Raw genomic sequence first — 26,151 nt, forward strand, 5'->3', positions numbered from 1 at the left:
TCGCCTGGCAACGGAAGCCGCCGCAGCAAGCCCGACAGCGCGTCTCGTCGCTGCCTTGTGCTTCGCCGGCTTGTGCTTTGGACCCGGCCCCAATTGAGTGGGACGTTTGTCTTCCTCCTGGCCGGAGACGTTGGCTAGTTCGAGAAAGCCTCGGCCATGTCCCAGAAAAACAAGCTCAACTTCGTGGCTGAAGCGCAGATCTGGTAAAGTCGCCGCTGGACCACCTCCACCCCGTCGCCTCCTCTCTTTTTTTTTTACATCTCTCCCCCCCGCCCCCGTTCTGGTATGGGATGGCTTCCCGGGCCCCACCCTTCTGAATTGCTCCAAAACTGGGGATATTAATTGCCTTTCCCAGTATCAGCCTTTATATGTGGACTTCAACTCCCAGAATTCCCAAGACATCTTAGCCATTGCTAAAATTTGGAGAGTTGAAGTCCTTACATCTAGAGCAGTGGTTCCCAACCTTTTTTTGGCCATGCCCCGCCTAAGCATCTTTAAAATCAGGATATCCCCCCCCCCCCCAAAGAGGTGCTGGCTGCAGATTAGGGAAATCCAAGTTTATTTATGTTCCATACCAAATCTGAACATCTAGCAGTCACAGAATTTCCCAAAGCCACTGAATTTTTATATGTACAGACATCAACGCATTCACTCGTGTCCTTTTTCTTAGAAAAATCTGGGTGACTTTTCAAGGAAAACGAGAAAGTGCTTGAATATGACACAGTGACATATAATTCTTACTTTACTCAAAAAGTGGACTCTACTCAACGGAGAAAGCCTAAAAGGCCATTAATTAGGTTTAAACAAGGTTCAAATTGCCCCCATTAAAAATCAAATTGCCTCCCTGTGGAGCCTGGGCCCCATGTTAGGAACCACTGACTAGAGTGTGCCAAGAGGGGCAAAGTATTCTGATGGAGTGAATGACCTCCAGGTGTGTTGATAAGGGATTCTGAAAGTTGAAGTCCAACATATCTGAGGACATCTTGAGGAACACCTTGAAAACCATCTCCCACCATAGTGGAAGTCTCCAAGATCCAGATGTTTACTCAGGCACCTCAGTAATTGCAGTGTATCTCTCCCCATTTTCTAATTACCTTGTGGCTAATTTGTATTGGACGGAGATGTGAGAAGATACCACATTTCTGTGAGAGAAGATGGTGGAAGACAGTAAGGTTTTAATGCAGACTGAGGAATCAGTATTCTAGCATCATCTTAGACTCCCCAGAAGATTGATGCCACAAATATAAATACCAATCATCTCCAAAAGGGTACCTTTCAGAGGTGCTGGCTGCAGATTAGGGAAATCCAAGTTTATTTATGTTCGTACCAAATCTGAACATCTAGCAGTCACAGAATTTCCCAAAGCCACAGAATGTTTATATGTACAGACATCAACACATACACTCATGTCCTTTCTTAGAAAAATCTGGGTGACTTTTCAAGGAAAACGAGAAAGTGCTTGAATATGACACAGTTTTGTAGTATTGCTCTAGCAGTGTCGGTTTTATGACACAAAAAGTATAGTTATCACAAGAGGCAAAAAGCTGTTTTTAAAACTGACAGTATTTCACGCGGACAGCCAAAGTCAAAAGCTTTCTCTACATTCAAGATTCCAGCCTCAATGTTTTAAGAGCTCTTGTCATAGAAAGAAACTATTTGGTTTTTTATAAATCTCAAAAGGCAACAGGGTAAAAGCTTAGCCAGAAGGCCATTCAAGTCAAACTTTCTTTTTAACAATTGCATTGAAGAGAAATAAATTTAGAATGCTAGGATATTAGGAGTTCATTTTTTTTTTCACTTTTTAAATGATCCACCTGTTGTTTTCGACTATTATATAGATATATTTCCTCAAGAAGGTACTTCTATTCCAAGGGAGACATAAAAACTGGATGAACAATGTAGTGTGTACCTGAGAAAACATGATATTTCTCTCCATTGCATCTAACTAGAACCACCTTTTTAGATCTGGTATATCCCGATTTATGTGACTCCCTATATAGCAGTATTTCTCAACACTTCTATAACTTTAAGATGGGTGGACTTCAACTCCCACAATTCCCCAGCCAGCCATGGTCATGGAAGTTGAAATCCACACATCTTTAAAGTTACCAAAGTTAAAAAACACTGCTATAGAATATTTTATGGTAATTGTAAATTAATAATTTTAAATAATTCAATTTACTAGGGTTTTTTGTTTAGTCTGCTTATTGCTTTTATTGATAATTGAAGATATCTTTTTTGATATATTGATATACTTTTTGGTATATTGCTTGGGGAGAACTGATATCATTGATAATCACTATCAATACAAAAATATTCTTGTATCCTACTGAATGCTACATGAGGCATGGGTATGTTTGAGACAGGTAACCTAGCCAACAGGTAAAAGGCATTATGTAAAAGTCTTAATTGCTCTAAATCATGATGAGTAATTGAGATCCGTATCCATGGCCCTTTCTTGTGACAACCATGGAATATGGAAGACTGCTACTTGAAAGTTAGAAAGAGTATGTGGTGAAGAGGATGAATTAAAAGAAATTAGACAAAGGAAATAGTTTCATCAAAACATTACATTACTAAGAGAAAGGGGAAGGAAAAATGTGAATGATCTTGTGTGATTCAACCATATAATAATGCGAAATGTACTGAAGCATAAGGTTAATTAAGAGTGAAGCAACTAAATGATGATTCAGGAAGTATGAATTAGCATCATCATATTGTTGGGAATATGGATAAAAGTAGAAGATTATAGATTGTATAATGGAAATAAAAAATAACAAGGAGCCAATTATGGCAAAATATGCCACATTCTATATTAATGGAAGAGAAAGAGGGTATTTTGGTTGATGGGTGGAAACAAGGGGAGAAAGTTTTTTTAAGTCATTGGTGAGTATCTACTTTTAAAAAAGTAGTACTAAGGTTTCGCACAGAACTCCATACTTAGAAAAAGGTCTCTTTCAATTACATGGTTTAAGTAAATTCTGTTCATGTGTACACTTGGCAAAGGAAGAAGTCTAAATCTAAAAGCATGATTCATTTGAACTTTTGTGATGACTGGCTGAGAGAATTAATAAAGAAGAGAAAGGTTAGGAATGTAAGACCGACTCTACTCTGATAGAGTATGTGTTGGGAGGAAATGGACATAGAAGAAAAAGAAGAAATGAGGAAAAAAGTAGAAAGGTTGTTGGGAAGAGAAAATATGGCTCATGTTTGAAAAAACTATTAGAATATAAATATATGGATTGACCGGAATAGATGACTCTTCCAACTGAACAAATGCAAATTGGATGTAAAGAATGTTGATATGGAAGCTACCAAAAAAGTATATGGAAAGAGCCTAATAGGGACTATAAAAAAAGAATAGCCAAAATAATATAGTGGAAGAGGCTGAAAGAGAGGTGTATAAGAGAATGTTGTAAAAACATTAGAGTGACTACAACTATTGTACATGGTATGTATAATATCTATATTTTGTTGTTGCGAAGTCATATCCGACCCATCGTGACCCCATGGACAACGTTCCTCCAGGCCTTCCTGTCGTCTACCATCCTCTGGAGTCCATTTAAGCTCACGCCTACTGCTTCGGTGACTCCATCCAGCCATCTCATTCTCTGTCATCCCCATCTTCTATATAATATCTATATAAGTGGTGAAATTCATTTTTTTTTTACTACTGGTTCTGTGGGGGTGGCTTGGTGGGCATGATAGGGAAAGGTTACTGCAAAATCCCCATGGGGGAAGGATATTGCAAAATCTCCATTCCCACTCCACTCTGGGGCCTGTCAGAGGTGGTATTTGCCAGTTCTCCGAACTACTCAAAATTTCCACTACCAGTTCTCCAGAACCTGTCAGAACCTGCTGAATTTCACCCCTGATCTATATACTACAAGTATATAAAGAAAAAAAACAGTGTTAATTTGTTAGATTTATATAATTTATCCAATTTGCCAGAACAACCCTGGGAAATTCACAATAAAAATATAAAGCAAGGAATTAAAAATAAAGCTATAAACAGAAAGCCCAATAGAATAAGCAAAATAATAATAGCACCTGAGACCCATCAACATATATCTCATTCAAGGGTTTTATGCTCTACAGAAGTTTATCTTACATTACAGTCCAATGCTTGGGGGAAAGTTCCTTGGGTTTTCCAGAGAGACAGAGGGACTGTCTGAATCTTGGGGGATGTCCCATAGAGGAGGCATGGTGACAAAGAAGGTAGACCCCAGGGGCTCACTAAGTGGCATTGTTTCATGGAAGTAACCTGAAGCATGATTGCTGTGCTGGATTTTATGGGACAGTAGAGACGTTTGGAGACAGCCAGTCCCACGGGTAACCAAGCCTTGTGCCATGAAAGAGTTTAAGAAGGATAACCAAAACCCTTAAAATGCACCTGGAAGCGTATAGAGAGTCAGCAGGTGTTAAGAACAGAAAGAGACTTGAGCCCTGGAGATCTTCCATAATGTAGGAGCCTTAGGCTATAATCTCTCATTCCCAACCTTTCCAACTGGGAACAGCCATGGAGGGAGGGAGGAAGCCAACGTAGCACTGTATTCCCATTTTTAAATCTTGAAACTGGTTCCGAAGATAGATTTGCATAGAACAAAGACCAGAGACAAAGTTTAAAAGAGGCAAAGAAAATGCAAAGTGATTCTGATGGAAATATAACATAGTTTTTGCAAGCTTCCAGAGTATAAAGGGGCCTCTGAAAGAGCGAAAGTAATTGAGAATAAAAGTGTTTCAATGATGTGGAATGAAACTAAGGTAAAGGAATTCTGGAAATATATCAGGGATCACCTTCACATCTCCCTAATTCAGCACAAATGTGGCCCAGTAATTCTTTTTTCTTTTGCTTGTGCTCATGACATTTCTTTCATTTCATCCATAGCCCATAAATTTAGCTAGTTTCCTTTTTTTTTCTTATCTCCTGACATTAAATTCTTTTTTCCACTGCTTCTCACTTTTTTGTGATCTGCTTAATACAGATAGTCCTCAACTTACAACAGTTTGTTTAGTGACCTTTCAAAGCCATGGCGGGTTTCCTGCATGCACAAAAGCGTCGGGCGGTTGGGCAAAGCCTCCCGCCACCGCTACTACTGGTTCGCCCAATCCGGACTGAACCGGGAGCAACCCACCTCTGGTTCAAAGTTACAACAAGCCTGAAAAAAATTACTTACGATTATTTTTCACACTTACGACCATTGCAGCAACCCCCATGGTCACCTGATCAAAATTCAGATGCTTGGCAACTGGTTCATATGTGCAACAGTTGCAGTGTCCTGGGGTCATGTGATCCTCTTTTTGCAACCTTCTGAAAAAATAACTTAACAACTTCAGTGATTCACTTGACAAGTTTAGCAAGAAAGGTCATAAAATGGGCAAAACTCACTTAACAAATGTCTTGCTTAGCAACAGAAATATTGGGCTCAATTGTGGTCAGAAGTTGAGGACTACCTGTATTGCTTACCCCAAAGAGGAACTGTATGATGGATACCTAGAATAAATGTCTCATCACCAACATGCCATGTGCCCAGCTGTGCCATTAAAACAACTAGACAATGATACTCTGGAACATTCCTCCTCTACATGGCCACTAAATGCAAACCATATTAGGCTAACATGACCACATGAGTGCGCGCTCACCGAACCGGTTGTTAAACCAGTAGGATCCCACCCCGATCGTAGGCCTGGAAGTTAACCCACTTCAGAGGAAAAGGTTACAATCTGCTAAGCGCATACTTCAAAATGTTTTGTGCCATTGCTTTACATTTAATAAGCTGTGAATTGCTGCAACGCGACACACATGGACAAAGAAAAGGTATTTAATAAAACTTGCAAGACTTCTTTTTATATGTGGTCGTTTCTTCACTGATCAGAATGATGCATTTTAATGGCAGAAAGTATCAAGTTGACTTAACCTACTAAATCCTTCTCAAGGACTTAGGGAGAAAATATCTACAGTACAGCATGCAAGTATAGCCTCAAAGTTAGGACCCAATACATTTTGAGGCTCTGCTTGACCAGGGAAGCAATCTAAATGGTTTTGTTACATGACTTTGCCAAGTTTTACAAACACTTTTTTTTTGCTTGGAATAGGAAGAATCACATTGAAACAGAGCGGGAAGCTGCCCGAAAATGGCCCAAGCGGTGGGGATTTCTGTTGACGCCACTTGAAGAGGTATCATTTATTTCTCTGTAATATTTATATATGAAGAATGGATGTAGTTCATGACCTGTGTTGGGACGCTTATGCTAGAAGAATAGGATAGGATGTAATTGTGGTTTTTCTGAAGGAATACTCTCTCCCAGCCTTAGCAAACGGCCTCAAGGTAGTTGGGGCAATGAATTAGCCATTGAAATAATTTGTTCTGCAAGAAAGTAAAATGGAAGTGTAGGAATTGTTGGAAGAAATATCCATCTGGTTCAATCCAAGCCGAGAGAAAAACACTGGAAACATTTAGGCTGATTGGAAAGAGGGTTTAATGGTGAAGCAGAAGCACATGGCTGGTTCTGGGCAGCTGACCACATGGAGTTGAGAATGAGGGTTATACCTTCTCTTGGGCCTTGCCCTTGAGCTTCCTGTTCCTGTGCAAGAAGATGTATTCTATTGGCTGTAGAGGTCATAGCTAACTCTGTGTAGGCTATCTGAGAAGTTTGGTTGAAGCCTGGAGCGTGATGCAATATCCCCAGGTGATTTTGCAATGTGGTGAGTTCTGCTACTAGATAATTCTATTATGTCCTGGAGGGTCATGTCTAAATCCCATCACCTTGGATCCAAAGGTCTTTTCTTTTGTAGATAGGTTGGCCCAGTCTTTCTCAATGGGCACCAAATATTTGCTGGGGCAAGGAGCTGAAGGTCTGGGTTTCTGTCTCCCTTAAGATTTTTTTTATTTCTCTTTTATCCTGTCTTTTTTCTAAACATTTCTCAAAATATTTCATTCTTCTAGGAGGGGTGGCTTCCCTCAGATATAACTGCATGACTTGAGTGATGCCACGAGTTACTTTGTAGGCCAATCCTAGCTACACCTGCATATCATTTGAACATCAAAAGGAGACTGGTAGCAGCATTTCAGACTGATAAATGCTGTTAATAAACTAATAATAGAATTTAATAACATCTGTAAGTGGGATGGAATGTTATCCAGAGGAGTTATTCCAGAAGAGCAAGAGACAAGCGTACAGAGTTTGTGTGAGAGAAAAAGGATGGAGGTGGCTCCTCCCTAATAGTTCCCAGAGTATATGTTTTATAGTGCAAATAGTTTGCTTTAGTTTGGCAAGATTTCGGTCTACAGATAAGGAACATTAAAGAAATCTGCTTAGAAGAATACAATACAATAGCAGAGTTGGAAGAGACCTTGGAGGTCTTCTAGTCCAACCCCCTGCCTAGGCAGGAAACCCTATACCGTTTCAGACAAATGGCTATCCAACATCTTCTTAAAGACTTCCAGTGTTGGGGCATTCACAATGTCTGGAGGCAAGCTGTTCCACTGATTAATTGTTCTAACTGTCAGGAAATTTCTCCTCAGTTCTAAGTTGCTTCTCTCCTTGATTAGTTTCCACCCATTGCTTCTTGTTCTACACTTAGGTGCCTTGGAGAATAGTTTGACTCCCTCTTCTTTGTGGCAACCCCTGAGATATTGGAACACTGCTATCATGTCTCCCCTAGTCCTTCTTTCTCTTAAACTAGACATCCCCAGTTCCTGCAACCGTTCTTCATATGTTTTAGTCTCTGAATGACAAGAAAAGCCCAGTTGCTTCTTGAAAAAGCACCTTTGGGACAATCATAATCTGGATGACTGAGGATCTCCATAGACAATGGTCATTATGTGAATCAAAGCTTCACTATGGATGGAGCTTTGCTGAAAGCCAGAAGCAAATGCGGAGCTTTGGCAAAACCATTGGAAAACATGTCGGTCGCGTGATCGCAGGATGCTACAAAGAGCTATAAACATGGGCTGGTTGCCAAGCAAAATGTCATGTGACCATGGGAGGAAGTGACTGTTGGGATTTCAAATCCAGGTCATAAGGTACTGGTCAGAACTTTGAATAGTCACTACTGACAAGTTATAAGTCAAGAACTACCTATAAAGATGTATACTATAGTGATGGCAAACCTATGGCCCCAGGTGACACACAGCGTCATATTTCCAAGGTGGCACAGTGGTTAAATGCAGCACTGCAGGCTACTTCAGCTGACTGCAGTTCTGCAGTTCGGCTGTTCAAATCTCACCGGCTCAGGGTTGACTCAGCCTTCCATCCTTCCGAGGTGGGTAAAATGAGGACCCGGATTGTTGTTGGGGGCAATATGCTGACTCTGTAAACTGCTTAGAGAGGGCTGAAAGCCCTATGAAGTGGTATATAACTCTAACTGCTATTGCTATTGCTGTTCCTAGGGCCATTATTCGCCCTCTCCAGGCTTCAGGAAAACCTCTGGAGACTGGGGAGGGCGAAAACCAGGCACAATGGGCCAACTGGAAGTTCGTTCCCGAACTTCTGGTTGGCTTGTTGGGGCCATTTTTCGCCCACCCCAGGCTTCAGGAAAACCTTTGGAGACTGGGGAGGGCGAAAAATGGCCCCAACGAGTCAACCAGAAATTTGGGGACAGGTTTGGGAACAAACTTACATTTGGCCCATTGGGCCTGTTTTTTACCCTCCCCAGCCTCTCCATGAAGCCTGAGGAGGACGAAAAACAGCCACAGTGAGCCAACCGGAAGTTCAGAAATGATCTGTTTCCAGCTTCCAGAGGGCCTCTGAGGGCCCGGGGGAGGCTGTTTTCACCCTCCCCGGGCTTCAGGAAAGCCTCAGGAGCCTGCAGAGGGGTCGTGCGTGCATGGGCGGTGGGTTGCACGCCCATGCGCGGGTGGGCAGGGATGATTGAATTGGTGTGGGCACGCGTGCGCCCGCAATAGCGCGCGCACACAAAAATTTGGCACGCCGTAAGAAAAAGGTTCGCCATGACTGGTACAGTGTAAGTTACATTACTTTTAAGCTATATTACATTATTTAAATCTGGCCTCCAGATTATCTTGCTAGCTTTAAAATGAGACCTGTTTTTTCGATATAAAAGATGCATTTAAACAGCATCCAAAGCAGTGGTAGGATTCAAATAATTTAACAACCGGTTCTCTGCCCTAATGATTTCTTCCAACAACCAGTTCACTAAGCAGCTCAGAAAGTTAACAACTAGTTCTCCCAAAGTGGTGCGAACTGGCTGAATCCCACCACTGTTCCAAAGGTACACAATAAATATCCTTGTATAGTATCAGATGCCAAGTACGAGGTCTTCAGGTACTGCTCAGATAGATATAAATATCTAGATGGATATGAACTATTACGTTATCACAAAGCATGATTCAGCCTGGAGTGCCAATTTATTTTATTACATTTTTCTATTTTTAGTTGGTAAAAGATGAAAAGAAACAACTTGCTAAGCCGAAGATCCCACTTCCAGAACACCTGCAGATCCGACCTCTGACACCGGTGGAAACATATATTAAGGTTAGATATTTGTGAAGCAGTTTCAAATGACAGCACATCGGTAAAAAAAATAACAGTACTTTTTCAGAGACCATCTTAAGTTTGCTAGTAAAGGTTGAGATCCTAAGAACAAGTTTTAAAACACTCAAGATAGGAAAAACTGCCTTTGGGTGTTCTGATTATTGGAGATTTCATTGCACAAACTTTAGATGACGCAAAGAAGTTATTGTCCTCTTAAGATATAAAGTTTTATGTACCATGGCTTACTGACCTCATTGTGTTAGAAAAAAAGATAGGAGCCCTTGTCTGTTTCAGTTGCTTTTTTTCAGATTTGTATGAACTAGGAGTCCACAAACTCTTCAGTCCATCAGTGTAGTGGTGAGTTCCGGGCGGTATGCCCAGGCATACTGGTGGTAGTTGGGAACAGCGTGTACCGTACCGTAATGGTGGCTCGGTTGGCCCACCCATGTTCCTTACAGCTTTTTGATGCAAATGGGCCAATTGTGCAGACACGCACAGCATGTGGCGCCTGCGGGACCTCCGCCGAGCAGCTGGGTGTTGCAGGGTGGTGGTGTGGGCAGGTGTGCGCAGCACGTGTGCCCGATGAAGATTCCCAGCCCCACGCAGCATCCGGAACTCCCCACTGCATCAGTGTAACAGTAGTGCTTTGGGAAAATCTGCAAGAAATGCACCACTGCTCTGCAAGCAATATCTGATTGGGAGCACAACATAGTGATAGAAAAGAGAAAAGGAACAAGATCTTTTTTTTCCCCCAACCTTTCATGCATTTCTCACTTTAACGTTGCATTTCATAGACCAGCAATTCCAACGCCTTCCAGATGTGTTGAATTCTGACTTCCAGAATTTCTCATTAGCATGGGGGTTTTTTTAGACAAGAGTGGGAAAGGTGTTTGAAGTTACTATCTCAAAATTCTGGGGGCTGCACGCTGGGAGAGCACCGTTTTGGGAGACTGGCTTAGATTTAGTACCATTTTTTATTACAGCTTTTTATGAAAAGTGATCATATATTCTATAAATTAAAGCAATCCCATCAGGTTTTCTGAGGAATAGTTCCCCAGAATCAAGCAATGAAAAAAAAAAGCTTTCTGTCTGTAGAAACTCATCGTAGTTTATTGCACCACCGTGTTTACAACGTGGGAATTCCAGAGACCAGAGAAGAAGGCCCGTGGGCACATTCATGTTTCCCAAAAGGACAGGAAACCTGCCTGCGTTCTTTGCCCTTCCTTCATTGCATCTGCAGTTTGTTTCTTGGCATAACATGTGCGCTGGCAGTCTGGACCTCAGCTTTTCTGTGCATTGTTTACAAGAAATAGCTTGCTCATCAAAAAAGAAAATAAAAGCTAAACAAAAGAAAGCAAAAAAAACAACCCCAAACCACATGGATTTGGGGATTAGATGGAGGACAATACGATCCGTTTAAACAGCTGTGGCTCGCAATCGTAATTTATTTTCTCTTATGAGCCTGAAAAGCTGCATCCATCCCTTCCCCTGGATGGTCTGTGCAAAAAAAAAGGCTTCAGCCCCTTTGGGCTTCCTCGGATGTAGAGCAGCATGGAGGCACGCGGACATAATTGCCTCCATTGTTTCCCTCCATGGGTGGTGTGCGTGGCCACAGGAGGGAAAGAAAGACGAGGCAATCCTTTCAAAGGGAAAATGCTCCACCTTGAACATCACCCACATTTTCTCAGCTTTGGCTCAGGAACAAAGCCAAAAGGGCCTTGGCAACAGAACAAACCAAAACATTGCTTTCTTTCGCTGTGGATTGCTGAGCGGGGTAAGTCCCCAGATGTTAAAAGTGTTATGGGAGAGAGGACATTCCACATGCATTATGGAAGTAATTCAGCCCAACAAGCACAACGGCGGGGGCTGAGATGAAGAAGGAGCTTCAATCTTTATTCCATGCCTCCTCCTCCTACACCCTCCTCTAGATTATCCATTTTAACCCCTTTCGTGTTTAGTAAAGTTGAGGGATCGGCACATTTCCCCAGCTGGTGTGCTCCAGATGTGTTTGACTGATGAAGCACAAACTCCCCAGAGTTTGCCCATGCTGTTGAAGAAGAGTGTCTGCTCGCTGGCACCTCAACGTGGCCCAGACATGGCTTGATAACATCATTTTTCTGTGGTCTGTGATCACATGGCACTATCTCATCCTCTGCCCCAAGAATGAGAAGGGCTAAAGTCATCTTTAGGAGTTGTGGTGGCTCAGTGGTTAGAATGCAGTATTGCAGGCTAACTCTGCCCACTGCCAGCAGTTCAATTCTGAACTGCTCAAGGTTGACTCAGCCTTCCATCCTTCCCAGGTGGGTAAAATGAGGACCCTGATTGTTGGGGGCAATAGGCTGATTCTGTAAACTTCTTAGAGAGCGCTGTAAAACATTGTGAAGGGATATATAAGTCTAGTGCTAGCTGAATCCCAGAAAATGTAGTGTTTCTTCCATCAAAGTGAGAGCATCCAATAAGCCACCACGAAGTGTGTAAAATCTTTTGTGCTTATTTTATTTTGGAGCATTGTCTGATTATCAGAAACGTAGCACTTATTGGCAAGGTGATCAATTGTGCTTATGCAGCCTTCCTTTTGATTTCCTGGTCAGCCTTTGCTTTCCCTATGATAGTAGCCTTAAAGAGTTGGATCCAGCAGCAGTTTGTCAGTGGCGTGTCAAACTTGCATAAATCGTGCTAGACTCCCTTGGACAAAGGTTGTGCAAGTGCTTGAATTCCGTGGCCTTTGTCAGGCTAGCGCAAGGCTGAAATAGAATTGTGTAACAATGAAACAGTTGAAATGGTTGAATTGTTGGAAAATAACTATAGGCTGTTTTTCATTCAGTGACTACCCAGCCAATCTCTATATCCCAATTAAAGCAAGCACATACCCCACTCAGTTCAGCTAGCAAAATATACCAATAAAGGAGAGCACTGATCATGTTACCTAGTTGAGTAATGAAATGATCCCTGCTCTATTCTATGCTGCTAAAGAAAAAAATTGATGGACAGGGAGGATGTAGGGGGACTGGAGGCTAAAACGTGAGAAGAACAGTTGCAGGAACTGGGTATGTCTAGTTTAGTGAAAAGAAGGACTAGGGGAGACATGATAGCAGTGTTCCAATATCTCAGGGGCTGCCATAAAGAAGAAGGGGTCAATCCTCTTTTCCAAAGCACCTGAGGGCAGGCCAAGGAGAAAAAACCAACTTAGAGCTAAGGAGAAATTTCCTGACATTTAAAAACAATCTATCAGTGGAACAACTTGCCTCCACAAGTTGTGAGTGCTCTAACCCTGGAGTTTTTTAAGAAGAGATTGGACAACCATTTGTCTGAAGTGACCTAGAGTTTCCGACCTAAGGGTTTTAGGGTTTTATTAACACTTATAGGCCGCCCTTTTCCCTGAGGGGACTCAGGGCGGCTTACGTAAAATAAGGGGAAGGGATATACGAACAATAACACAAACAAAACATAGAATAAAATAATGAGCAACATTCATTCATCATTCGGGTGGGGGCAATTATCTTTGTCCCCAGGCCTGACGGGCTAGCCAGGTCTTAAGGGCTGTGCGGAAGGCCTGGACGGTGGTGAGGGTACGAATCTCCACGGGGAGATCGTTCCAAAGGGTCGGAGCTACTACTGAGAAGGCTCTCCTCCTTGTAGTTGCCAGCCGGCACTGGCTGGCAGATGGAACTCGGAGGAGGCCTAGTCTATGAGATCTAATTGGTCGTAGGGAGGTAATTGGCAGAAGGCGGTCTCTCAAGTACGCAGATCCACTACCATGGAGGGCTTTATGGGTCACAAGTAGCACCTTGAAGCGCACCCGGAGATCGACAGGTAGCCAGCGCAGCTCGTGGAGGATAGGTGTTATGTGGGTGAACCGAGGTGCACCCACGATCACTCGCGCAGCTGCATTCTGGACTAGCTGAAGTCACCGGATGCTCTTCAAGGGCAGCCCCATGTAGAGCACATTGCAGTATTCCAGCCTAGAGGTCACAAGGGCCCGAGTGACTGTTGTGAGAGCCTCCCGATTCAGGTAGGGTCGCAACTGGCGCACCAGGCGAACCTGGGCAAATGCCCCCCTGGTCACAGCCGTCAAATGATGGTCGAAAGTCAGCTGTGGGTCCAGGAGGATTCCCAAGTTGCGAACCCTCTCTGAGGGGTGTAGAATTTGACCCCCCAGCCTGAGCGACGGAGCACTGGTCGAATTGTTGGGAGGAAAGCACAACAGCCACTCGGTCTTCTCTGGGTTGAGTACAAGCTTGTTAGCCCTCATCCAGTCCATAACGGCCTCAAGACCCCGGTTCATCACGTCCACCGCTTCATTGAGTTGGCACGGGGCGGACAGATACAACTGGGTATCGTCCGCATATTGATGGTATCTTATCCCGTGCCTTCGAATGATCTCACCCAGCAGTTTCATGTAGATGTTGAATAGTACGGGGGATAAGACCGAACCCTGCGGCACCCCATATGTTAGGGGCCTAGGGGTCGATCTCTGCCCCCCCACTAACACCGACTGCGACCTGTCCGAGAGGTAGGAGGAGAACCACCGTAACACAGTGCCTCCCACTCCCACCTCCCGCAGTCGTCGCAGAAGGATACCATGGTCGATGGTATCGAAAGCCGCCGAGAGGTCGAGGAGAACTAGGATGGAGGGATGGCCTCCATCTCTGGCTCTCCAGAGATCATCGGTCAATGCGACCAAAGCGGTTTCTGTGCTGTAACCGGGAGAAGGGAGTTGGACTAGAAGATCGCCAAGGTCCCTTCCAACTTGATTTCTCTGTGATGTTCATCCATTGTGTTCAAAGAGGACCTTGACATCTAACAGGTTGGGGGCTGTCCACGATGTGTCCACAGGTAGCTGATTAAGCCTATACAGCCATGAAATGTTCTGCCACATGTCGGGCAGAGGTGTGCGGGCACCATTGTTGCAGCATTTGCAGCTCTGGCTTTGCGGAGTGCTCACTTCTCTTGTGCTATGGTGGTTCTTCTGTCCTCAGATGTCTGGCAGCCTTGGTGGATCAGTGTGCGCCATGTCGATCGATCTTGTGCCACCACCAAGTGGTGTTGATATCCAGGGACTTGAAGGAGGCTTTCAACACTAGAAGATCGCCAAGGTCCCCTCCAACTCGGTTATTCTGTATCTAACAGAAATAGCACTGAGATAGACAGAATTGCTCCCTTTTACAATGCATCTAGGGAGAGAATTGGAAAAAATCAAGAAATGAGAATTTGTTGTCAGACTAGAATAGGCAAGGCATAAATAATAATGCTGCTCATGACATGGGTCTCTTAGTAACATTTATCTCTGTGTTTTTCTTTTCAACTCATTCAACTTGGCTTATAACAGCAAGTTATAAAGAGGACATCTAAACCAATGATCAGAGTATTGCAGGCAGATAAATCCCATCTCTGCTGAAATGGTATAGATGTTTTCCAGCAAGCTGGTGAGGGGCAGAAGAGAGAGGGGCAGCAAAGCTGGAGGAAACCAAATGATTGTTTTCCTTATCATGCACCACACGCAAAATCAGGACAGCTCCATTAGCAGTGGGTCAGAATAGACACACCAGAAGCAGGATAAGGATCAGCAATCAGGATGGCCAATTTCATGGCTATGTCATTCTCTTCCAGTTCAAGGATGGGTGGATAGCTCTTTCACACAGCCATTGGGGAAGACTCTTAATTAATTATCCTTCATGCTGAAGTCATCTTAATTAATAATCTTCCTTGTTTCTGTTCTTAGAGCTCCTTAATTTCCTCCTCCCCCACCCCAAGAAATAAACCTTTGTTTTGTATAAGAGCTTTAATGTTTCCCATCTATCAACAAAGAACCCCATTCTCATATGGGATCCTTGCTTCCATATCACTGGGACTAATTGTCCTGATTGTGTTGAAGGAAGATTTTACTACTTGTGGAAAGTAGATTATGACCTACTTAAACATTTGTTTGAAGGGGAAATATTTATTTACTTGCAAAAAAGCCAGATAGAATGTCAACAACCTCAGATACGCAGACAATACCACTTTAATGGCAGAAAGGGAAGAGGAACTAAAGAGAACTAAAGAGGAGGGTGAATGAGGAGAGCACAAAAATTGGCTTGAAACTTGAACATTTAAAATAATTCAGATCATGGCATCCTGTCCCACCGCATCCTGGCAAATAGAAGGGGAAGAAATGGAAGCAGTGACAGATTTTATGCTTTTGGGCTCCAAGATCACTGCAGAAGGCGGCTGCAGCCATCAAATTAAAAGATACTTTTCCTTGGGAGGAAAGGTACGGAAAACCTAGACAGCATATTAAAAAAGCAGAGACGTCACTTTGCCAACAAAGGTCTGTATAGTCAAAGCTATTGTTTTCCCAGTCGTAATATATATCTGTGAGAGTTGGACCATACGGAAGGCTGAGCGCCGAAGAATTGATGCTTTCAAACTGTGGGATTGGAGAAAACTCTAAAGAGTCCCTTGGCCTGCAAGGAGATTGGCCAATCCTAAAGGAAATCAACCGTGATTGTTCTTTGGAAGGACAGATACTGAATCTGAAGCTCAAATGCTTTGGCCACCTAATGAGAAGAGAGGATTCATTGGAAAAGACACTGATGTTGGGTGTTCTGACCTAGCCTTCCCCAAAAAGCACGAGGCAGAGTCCTGGTCCCGACAATACCCCTTTTATTGAACGAATGTGAATTCCTCTCATTCACATTCAGCAAAGGCCTGGCAAACAGTTTTTCAAAGGTGAATTTATGACCACAGACCTTATCTAGCTTGGAAAGCTGCCATGTAAATATTTTCCAAGCGCAGTGCTTTTCAAGGAAAGACTTGGCACAGAGTCTCTGAGCTTCACGGACAGATCTTCACACTCCTGAAATGAACTAACGAATGAACGAATAAATTGTTTCCTGCAAAAGCCCACTCCCCTTTCGCTTCTCCTTTATTTCCTATGGGAGGGGCCATTCACTGTCTACTTGTGGCTTTACTCCCAAGTTGACCCTGATTTCTCAGCTGTTCTTTTAATCTGACAACTCTGTGTATGTGCACACTGGGAACAGGCTCCAGCTGTTCCTCTTCCTCACTGCTATCTAGCTCCGAAGGCAGCTGAGAATTGCTAGACAGAAGCCTTGGCCCCATCTCTGCCTCCAATGCAGAGCCCTCATCAGAGCCTTCCCTATCCTCCAGGACTGGCCCATGTTCCTCCCCAACCTCCTCACTCTCTAACTCTGCTGCCAGCTCCCCTGGCTTCTGGCAGGCCACAACATTGGGAAAGATTCAAAGCAGAAGGAGAAGGGGACGACAGAGAATGAGATGGTTAGATGGTGTCATCGCCGCACTGGACATGAGTTTGGACAGACCCCAGGTGACAGGGGGAGGATAGGAGAACCTATCCCAAAAGAATTAGATGTGATTTAGAGACTGAACGACGACAATAAAAGATAAAAAGAAGAACAAACTAATGATAAGTGCAACAACCAACTTTAGAAGTCACAATGAATTTAATAAATGGGAAGATAAATAAGCCTTCTCCAGGGTGATCTGTCTCTAGCCTGCTGGGCCTTCAGCTCTACCAGTGATGTGTCCATTGTCACTATAATCAAGTTCATTCTTTGCACTACTGGTCATCTTCTCCTTCTCTTTCCCTACTTTTCCAGCATTAGAAACTTCTACAGGCAGCTTTTGCACAATACATACAAAATATCATAATTTCTTCCCTTCATAATGAAATGTTAAAATGTATGCAGATAGTCCTCAACTTACAACCATTCATTTACTCACCATTCAAAATTACAACAGCACTGAAAAAGATCACCAGTCCTCATACGTAGGATCATTACTGCATCCCCGTGGTCACCTGATCAGGATTTGGACACTTGGCAACTGGCATGCATTTCGAAGTTTGCAGCATCCTAGAGTCGTGTGGTTGCCATGTGCATGCGCAGAATGTCCGTGATGATGTCTGGGCAGGTGGGTGGAGCCTGCTGCCGCCGCCACTACCAGTTTGCCCGAACTGGGGCAAACAGGCAGAATTCCACCTCTGATGTGCAACCTTCTTCTGACAAATAGTCAATAGGGAAGCCAGATTCTCTTAAAAATCACATGATTCACTTAACAGCTGTGGCAAAAAGACAATAAAGGTGGGTGTGACTTACTTAACAACTGCCTTGCTCAGCAACAGGAATTCTGGTCCCCATTGTGGTCATAAACAGAAGTGGAGTTCTCAAACTTTGTGATTGTCCTCTGTGGAACCATTGAAAGGCGAAATGGGGTACAAAGCTTGGAGTGAGGTTTACACATCTAGAATGTGCAAAGATCCTCTAAGTCAAGGGTGTCAAACTCAATTTCATTGAGGGCCACTTCAGTGTGGGTGTGGCAAGCTCTACCTCACTCATGTCAGGGCTGCCTATGACAGCCTGAGCACTCTGCCAGCGAAAACAAGCTCTCGAGCTCTGTTTTCGGCTGCAGCGGCTTCCTGCAATTCTCTGCCAGTGAAAATGGAGCTCGGGAAGGCTGGATTCAGCCTGCGGGCCTTGAGTTTGACACCCCTGCTCCAGTGATGGGATCAAAAAATTTTACTACCAGTTCTGTGGGCATGGCTTAGTGGGTATGGCATGGCCTGGTGGGCTTGGTGTGCGTGGCAGGGGAAAGATACTGTAAAATCTCCATTCCCTCCCCACTCCAGGGGAAGGTTACAGCAAAATTCCCATTTCCTCCCAATCAACTGGGACTCGGGAGGCACAGAATAGGTGGGGGCGGGGCCAGTCAGAGGTGGAATTTACCGGTTCTCCGAACTACTCAAAATTTCCCTTACTGGTTCTCCAGAACTGGTCAGAACCTGCTGAATACCACCTCTGCCCTGCTCTAAGTGAACATAAACTGTTGGGAGATCTCAAGTCACAGATTGAGAAATACTGCGATATGGGATGTTAGAAGTTCTTTGCAGAAAGCAAGGAGGTAAAAACTATCATGTCCAGATAGGGGTAATTGTCCGGCTGTTTACATGTGGTGCTTGTCCTACCATTGTTGATTGGGAGATTGTTCCTTCATTGATTGCTCTCAGAATGAGGTATTGTTTCTTCATTTATGCCTGTGTGAATGGGGTATTGTTTCTTCCTTGATTGCTGCTGTTTGTCTGATGCTGCTTCCTATTGAGCTGGTGGTTAATTAATAGTCATGCGTTGAGGAAGGGGCTGCTTAGAGCTGTTTGCCCCTTTCTCTGACCTTTGGCTGATTCCTTTTTTCAACCGGCTGCAGATGAAGCTTATCTCAGCGTGTCTGCTAATGGCTGATTTGTCAGAGTGCCAAGGAATTCTCTTGCATTTTTGGATCTGGCTTGATTCCAAAGAGAACTGGCTTGGGACTTCTAGGTGTTGAAGTCCACAAGTCTTAAAGTTGCCCAGGTTGGTTTGCCTTGCCTAAAATGTCTGCAGTCTCCTAATCGAAATTTGTCAATCTGCTAGGAAGTTGAAGCATTTTCCCTATCACCATGATAACGTTCAATCAGAATAGAGCTGGAAAAGACCCTGGAGGTCTTCTAGTCCAATACCCTGCTCAAGAAGGAAACCCTATACCATTTCAGGCAAATGGCTGTCCAGTCTTTTCTTAAAAACCTTCAGTGATGAAGCATATAAAATTTCTTCAGGCAGGCTGTTTCACTGGTTAATTGTCCTCACTGTTAGGAAGTTTCTCCTTATTTCACCCCTAGACTTCCTTTTCTCTAGACTTCTTGTTGTTCTTGTTGTTGTTACTTGTGACGTCGTGTCCGACCCATCGAGACCCCATGGACAACGTTCCTCCAGGCCTTCCTGTCCTCTACCATCCTCAGGAGTCCATTTAAGCTCACGCCTACTGCTTCAGTGACTCCATCCAGCAGTGGTGGGATTCAGCCAGTTTGCACCTATCCGGGAGAACCGGTTGTTAACTTTCTAAGCAGTTCGGAGAACCGGTTATTGGAAGAAATCTCCTTTTGTTTTTGTTTTTTCCACTTTACAGGGCTAATCCTGAAAGGAAAGCAGGAAGAAACCATTCTGGTGGTGTTTCTAGCCTAATCTTTATTGCTTTGCTTACAGAAACTGCCTCTTTGGTTAACCCTTATTCCATTGTAACAGCTAAGGCAAAGCGCCCATCGATGGGAGTGACGTTGAGTTGGCCATGCCCAGCCAATCACATGACCTCCGAGCCCCGCCAACCCAGCTGGTCATTAGGGCAGAGAAACAATTGTTGAATTATTTGAATCCCACCACTGCCATCCAGCCACCTCATTCTCTGTTGTCCCCTTCTTCTTTTGCCCTCAATCTTTCCCAGCATTAGGCTCTTCTCCAGTGAGTCCTTCCTTCTCATTAGGTGGCCAAAGTATTTCTCTAGACTGGCCATACCCAATTCCTGCAACTGTTCTTCATATGTTTTTGTCTGTAGTTCTTTAATCATCTTAGTTGCTCTTTTTACACTTTTTCCAAAGTCTCAACATTTTTTTTGTAACGTGGTAACCAAAACTGGATGCAGGGTTTCAGGCATGGTTGTATTAAGGCTTTATAAAGCTGAGTTCATGTGATTTTGATTCTATGCCTCTGTTAGTACAACCAATGATTATATTAGCTTTTTCAGCTGCTGCTGCACACCACTGGCTCATGTTTATGTGATTCTTCACTAGGACTCTAAAATCCCTCTTACAGTTACTGTTTTTGAGCCAGGTTTCAGCTAATCTGTACTTGTACCTTTGGTTTTTCCTGCCTAGCTTTGCTTTTTTCCCCCGCAATAAATTTCATGGTTTTGGATTGGACCCATTGTTCAAATCTGTCAAGATCCTTTTGGATCCCGAGCTTGTCTTCTGGGGGTATTGACTATTCCTGCCAGTTTAGTGTCATCTGAAAATGTGATGACTTCCCCTTCTATTCCCTTAGCTAAGTCATTTTATGAAAATATTGAAGAGTACTGTGCCTAAGGCTTGTGGTACCCCACTGCTTACTTCCCTCCATAAATCCACCTGGTGGTGATGCTGTCTATCCCACATTTTTCTAGTTTATCAAGAGGTAGGTTGTGGTCTACTTTGTTGAATGCTTTGCTAAATTTTTAGTATACTATGTCCATGTTTTGCTGGTCTACTAATTTAGTCACTTTGTCAAAGAATGAAATAACTTTGGTTTGGTATGATCTGTTTTTAACAAACCCATACTGTCTACTAATTATAATTTTGTTTCTAGATATTCACAGATCTGTTTTTTAAATTATTTTTCCCAGTATCTTCCCAGGTATTGAGGTTAGGCTGATTGGTCTGTAGTTTCTTGGGTCTGTTGTTTTTTTCCCCACTTTTTTTGAAGATGGGAACCACATTAGCTCTTTCCCACTCCTCTGGTCTTTCTCTGAAGCGCCAGGATTTTTTTTTATTAACAAACATGTAAAATACACACACACAAAACTTAGACGTACACCACATTTACCCAATACAATACGAACAGGAGCTTCCTGTTCTTTCTAATAGTAATTATCAATCGATACCGCTCACCTTATATTATTTCCCCTTCTATTGTATTTCATTTAGATTTCACCATTCTTAACCCTCTTATTTTACTCATAACTATTATTTTTTTAGTTTTGTTATATTCCTTCATTGATTCTTGTTTCTTTCCTCCATCCACCTATACCATTTATCCCATATCTGGTAGAATTCTGATTCTTCTTTTCCCTGGATTTCTTTAGTTAGTTTGTCCATTTCGGCAGGATTTTTTAAAGGTATGGTATAACGGTTCTGAGATAACATCTGACAGCACCTTCATAAATCTGAGATGTAATCCACCAGATCCCAGGGATTTATATTCACCAGGATCAGACAGGTGTATTCTCTTACCCTTTTCTTGCTTATTTTAATTTTTATTTCTAGTCTGCCTTTTACAGTTATTGGTTGTTGTTGTTGTTGTTGTTGTTGTTGTTGTTGTTTTTGGTAGGTTGGGCTATAGTTTATTTTTATGTAAAGACTGATGCAAAGAATGAGTTAAGCAGCTCTGCTTTCACAACTTCTGACCATTCATGGATATGTTCTTGACAATCTTCTACCCAAATTTGACTTGGTTAGTGGCTGACCGAGTTAAGCATGTTATGAGAAGGAAGCTTGCTTGTGGGAATAATGCTCCCATTGTCTTTCATGTCACATCTGTTGGGACTAGAAGAGAACATTGTAATTTTCTTGCATCTGCTGACTTCCATTGCTGCTGTTGAGTTGAAATGTTCACTGTATAGGTCAGCTGTGAGTCATCACTTGAATAGAACTGGTAAACAAGTTGATGGATACCAGCTAGTGATCTAAGTGCACAGTTCCTAGGTGACTCAAGGATGTCCTTTTGCTTCTCACAATGAGGGAAAAGAGGAATGGTCAATTTAAGATTATGACAAATGGATTATATAGAACCATTGTCTTTAATTGTGGTGGCTCTCTCTAGCATAGTTAGCTCCTAAATTGGAATCATCTGGGTACAGTCTGCCTACTCCTGAATCCATTCTTTCTTCATATGATAAAACAACAATGGTTTCCAGATGTGTTAGACTTCCCCACATAGGGGAAACTTGAAATAAGGCACATCTGGACTGAGAGAAACACAAATATGGGGAAGAGGAGAACATGTTGAGTTTAAGGATATTTAGGAGCCCTTATGTACTTAAGCCTTTAAACAGGGACAAGATTGACACAGGATATTCAACCTTAGTTTTACAGAGCAATCCAGCTGCCTTTTCAGCGCATTCTGATAAATCCAGCGCTCCCTTGTTATTTGATTGGCAGAATAGAATTGAGGGTGGAATAATGTGCATTGCCTTCCCCCTTGCCGTTATTATTTTTAATTCTCTCCCACTGCTCAGGAATTAATTCAGCTTGCTGCAATACATGACCTACATTCCTCCCCTCACCGGGGGCATGGTAAAAGGTCGGTATGCTCAGCTCTCTTTCAGATACACAACCCTCTCCTCCCCCTAAGACCCTGATAGATCCTCCCCAATGTTGATATTTCTCAGTCTGAATAGCCAGTCCTAGAACCTGAGAATGAGGCATCAAATGGAATTTCCTATTAAATTTCCTCTTTACCTGCTGGAGCATTTTCTCTCTACTTCTGATGTTCTGTGATAGCATCTTAGTGCCACATGACTGCTGTCTTATTGATATCTGTGCAGAAGGAAATCGGAAGGAAGACGTGCCTTTCCCCGCCGTGCATGTGCATATACCCCGCACGCCCCACGCCCCCTGTGCATGCGCAGCAGAGACTCGACAACCAGCTGACTGGCGGGAGGCACACGTGAATGTGCGGTGAAGCTGAAGTAGCATAATAGTCCATGTGCCCAGAGAGAGGGCACTCTGTGCCACCTGTGGCACCCGTGCCATAGGTTCACCATCACAGTTTATGGACTATTGGCCATCTGTAGTTTTGCACTCCAGCTACGATAGTTCTGTGCACACACGATATCTTTGTTTTTGAATATAAGTCAGTAAAACTAGAAACGAATGTTGCCCTGCACGAATGCAACAGAATGCAAACAGAAATTCTGCTCCCAATTGTGTTTGTAAGCCGAGCACCACTACTTGTACTTCCCTGTATTATGTATTTCCATAATCTTCATTTTCAGATTAGGCTTGCCATCAAGCCTTGTCAACATTTCATTTGCCCATCAAGGGAGAACTTCTGGCACTATTTTACATTTTCAAGGAATATGTCATTGGAAAAAAAAAATCTGCATTTCCCCCTTTGTGCCTCTAATGAAAAATTGCTGTTGTTCTAAGCAACATGTTATCCAAGGCAGCATGTTATGCAACCCCCCACCCACCCCCAGGTTCATGCAGAAGTCAAGAGAAGAATGGCAGAGAGGTTTGAAGAGCTTCTTCCTAATACCTTTTAGAGGCACACAGTCCTAATATATATTCTGTCCCCATTCAATTTCTTTTGGAGGAAAGGAAATAGATTCAAGCAGAGACCCAAGAGCACCTACAGAGGGATTTTTAGCTATATATTTTTGTGGGTCTGACAAAATGCTGCTGACCTACTTAATTAAATGTGGTCGGATGCTGACAACCAAGATTTATAAAAATCACTTAGACCTTTATTGAAAAATCAATTATTTCTAACATGCAAGCAAAACAAAAAAAATATATATGAATAAATAAATATGCCAAAGAGCAATGCTTGGTAAACTGACCATAATCAATATGGTTAAAAAATACAGCACGCAACATTTTTCACATTCCAACGTTCCCATCTTTGATTCCCAGGGTGAGATTCTAAAGTTACAGTGCTGAATCTTTTAATATTTTATTACTTGAAACTTTTCAACCAGCAAGTGGCACAACCAATCCTGTCAAGTTAACTCAAGTAGAGGTCTTGAACAAATTTAAAAATAAAATAATCATAATCAAAAGTGGGGGGGGGGGGTTGTAATTAACTTATTCTTAATAAAATGCATTCAACAATAACATGGGCGCTTCTAGCAAAAATATAGTGTAAAACTTAATGAAAAGTAAATATAGAGAGTCCTCGATTTATGACCGTAATTGAATCTGGCAATTACGGTCATTAGTTGTTGATGGACATAAAGTGAGTCACATGTGACTGGGCCTGTTTTTACAATTTTTTGTGGCAGTTGTTAAGCAAAGATGGTAGTCACTAAGCGAACACTGCAGTTGTTAAGCAAACGGATTGTTCTCTTTTTGTTGGAAACCCAAAATAAACACTGGTTTCTAACAAAACCGTCATAAATCACAGTCACATGGCCATATATAGGAAAAGAGCAGGGTGAGTTGGAGGGCAGAGTTAAATGTGTCATTAGTTTAAAGTCATTGCGTTGCAACACAAGATCCAAGTCCAATCCTCTTTGTTTCTATTGGCCCTTATTTAGCTTTAACCATTATTGAACTAGATCCTTGGGTATAGGATAGGTAGCAATAATAAACTCTTCTATGATTTGAACTCAACAAATACTCCTGATTATTTGCACCTGATATCACAGGGTGCCACAAAGAGCATTAAAAATGGGCCAATTGCTGATGTCCCAAAATGCAGTCATGTGACTGCAGCAGAAACAACATTCGAACTTTGAAATTTTGATCAAGTGTCTATGGGGATGTCAGCGTGAAAAATGGTCATAAGTCACTTCTTTTCAGGGCCATTGTAACTTCAAACAGTCACTAAATTAACTGTTGTAAGTCGAGGACTACCTATAGCAAGAACATTTCTTCTCTGTACACTGCTTAGAGATTGCTGTAAAGCACGGTGAAGTGGTATATCAGTCTAAATGCTATTGCAATAATATGGGCATACTAGATTCAATGGTAACTTTTCATTACAACTAGCTGATAACCCGCCACTGCCTGGGTATTTATTTACCCCAACCCTCCTTCTATGAAAGTTGCCGCAATTTCTAATGTTGGATTTTCCTCCTTACCAGAAGGAGTCCCCTTATGGAATACTGTGAAGCTGTTACCATGGTGACTCCACTGCGCTGCATAGTAGAAGCCATTTTACAGCAGTACGGTAGAAGCCATTGTAAGGCACAACAGGCTGTATCTTAGCAGAACACACACCCCAGGGGGTGTTAGGGGTGTCTTACCCCCATAGTATTTGTTTCCAGAGAGTAAGTCATCTGTGTACCAAGTTTGGTTGAAATTGCTTGAGGCATTCCAGAGTTATGATGGAACATACACACATAAACACAGCTGTTTTTATATACCATATTTTTCGAAGTAAAAGATGCACTTCCCCCCCCTAAAAGAGGGTGAAAATTTGGGTGCGTCTTATAGACCAAATGTAGCCAAAAACGCAAGGCACAGAAGAGGCAATGATCTGTGGCAATTCCTGCAGCCTGGAACAGCTGATTGCGGGTATTCCAGAGGTCGATCCACCCACCAATCAGCTGTTCATGCTGAATCAGGCTGCAATAATGTGCTGAAGCTGACCTGGCTGTTCTCTATTTGCTGCAAGGACGTGTCAGAGTTTGTAGCAGCAATCACATTAAAGAAACACACATGAGTAACTGATGCAGCAGAATTCAATAACTTATCTTTATATATAATATAACACATTAAGTAAATATACAATACTAAAAGCAGGTTTTCCAACATGGTAGTTCAGCAGAGGAGAGAAGTTTCACTTTCAATTTTAGTTTCAGAGATCAGCACAGCAGGCAGCTTTACTACAGAATAAGCCACGCCCTGACTCCTTGCTGTCTCCTTCCTTGTTGCTCACACAGCAAATACTGTTTGTTTCCAAACAGCTCGCAGTTCTCTTACACACTGACAGGATGCTAGCCAGATGAATACCATGAATGCTGGTAGGCAGAGGCAGATTTTTTTCCCCTTATTTTCCTCCCCAAAAACTAAGGTGCATCTTATACTCCGGAGCCTCTTATACTCCAAAAAATACAGTATATAGATTATTATATTTGCTCCCTTTTAATTTGTTTGGAGGGTTAGCTGTCTCGAGTTTGATTGATTATAGAAAAAAAGCAGGTTGCAAGAGCCTAAATCGATAAATAAAACAGGTGCTCCTCAACTTCCAGATCGTCCCATCCCCGCCTGTTCCGCAAACAACCCAAGGGTTTATCGGCTGGAGATCTTCCGTTACCGGCTTAGAACTTGAGCGTTATTATCAGATCAAAAGCTCCAAAGGTGCCTTTTACAAGGACTTGAAATGGCCAAATGAACCAACCGACTGA

General features: G+C 42.7%; 1 protein-coding gene across 1 annotated transcript; it reads left to right on the plus strand.

The window, feature by feature from the left end:
- On the plus strand, positions 1–26,151 carry C5H20orf85 (chromosome 5 C20orf85 homolog). Its single transcript, XM_032217481.1, has 4 exons — positions 1–203; positions 6,097–6,178; positions 9,400–9,498; positions 25,996–26,151. Exons 1-4 carry the CDS (start codon positions 157–159, stop codon positions 26,149–26,151), a joined length of 384 nt encoding a protein of 127 aa, XP_032073372.1. The 5' UTR covers positions 1–156.

The sequence above is a fragment of the Thamnophis elegans genome, chromosome 5, assembly GCF_009769535.1.
Source record: "Thamnophis elegans isolate rThaEle1 chromosome 5, rThaEle1.pri, whole genome shotgun sequence".
NCBI lineage: Eukaryota > Metazoa > Chordata > Lepidosauria > Squamata > Colubridae > Thamnophis > Thamnophis elegans.

Excerpts from the sequence above, each read along its gene's own strand:
- C5H20orf85 (XM_032217481.1), top strand. The coding sequence starts at position 157 with ATGTCCCAGAAAAACAAGCTCAACTTCGTGGCTGAAGCGCAGATCTG. Across the intron at positions 204-6,096 it reads GTGGCTGAAGCGCAGATCTG|GAAGAATCACATTGAAACAG; the intron begins GTAAAGTCGCCG and ends TGCTTGGAATAG. Across the intron at positions 6,179-9,399 it reads TGTTGACGCCACTTGAAGAG|TTGGTAAAAGATGAAAAGAA; the intron begins GTATCATTTATT and ends TTCTATTTTTAG.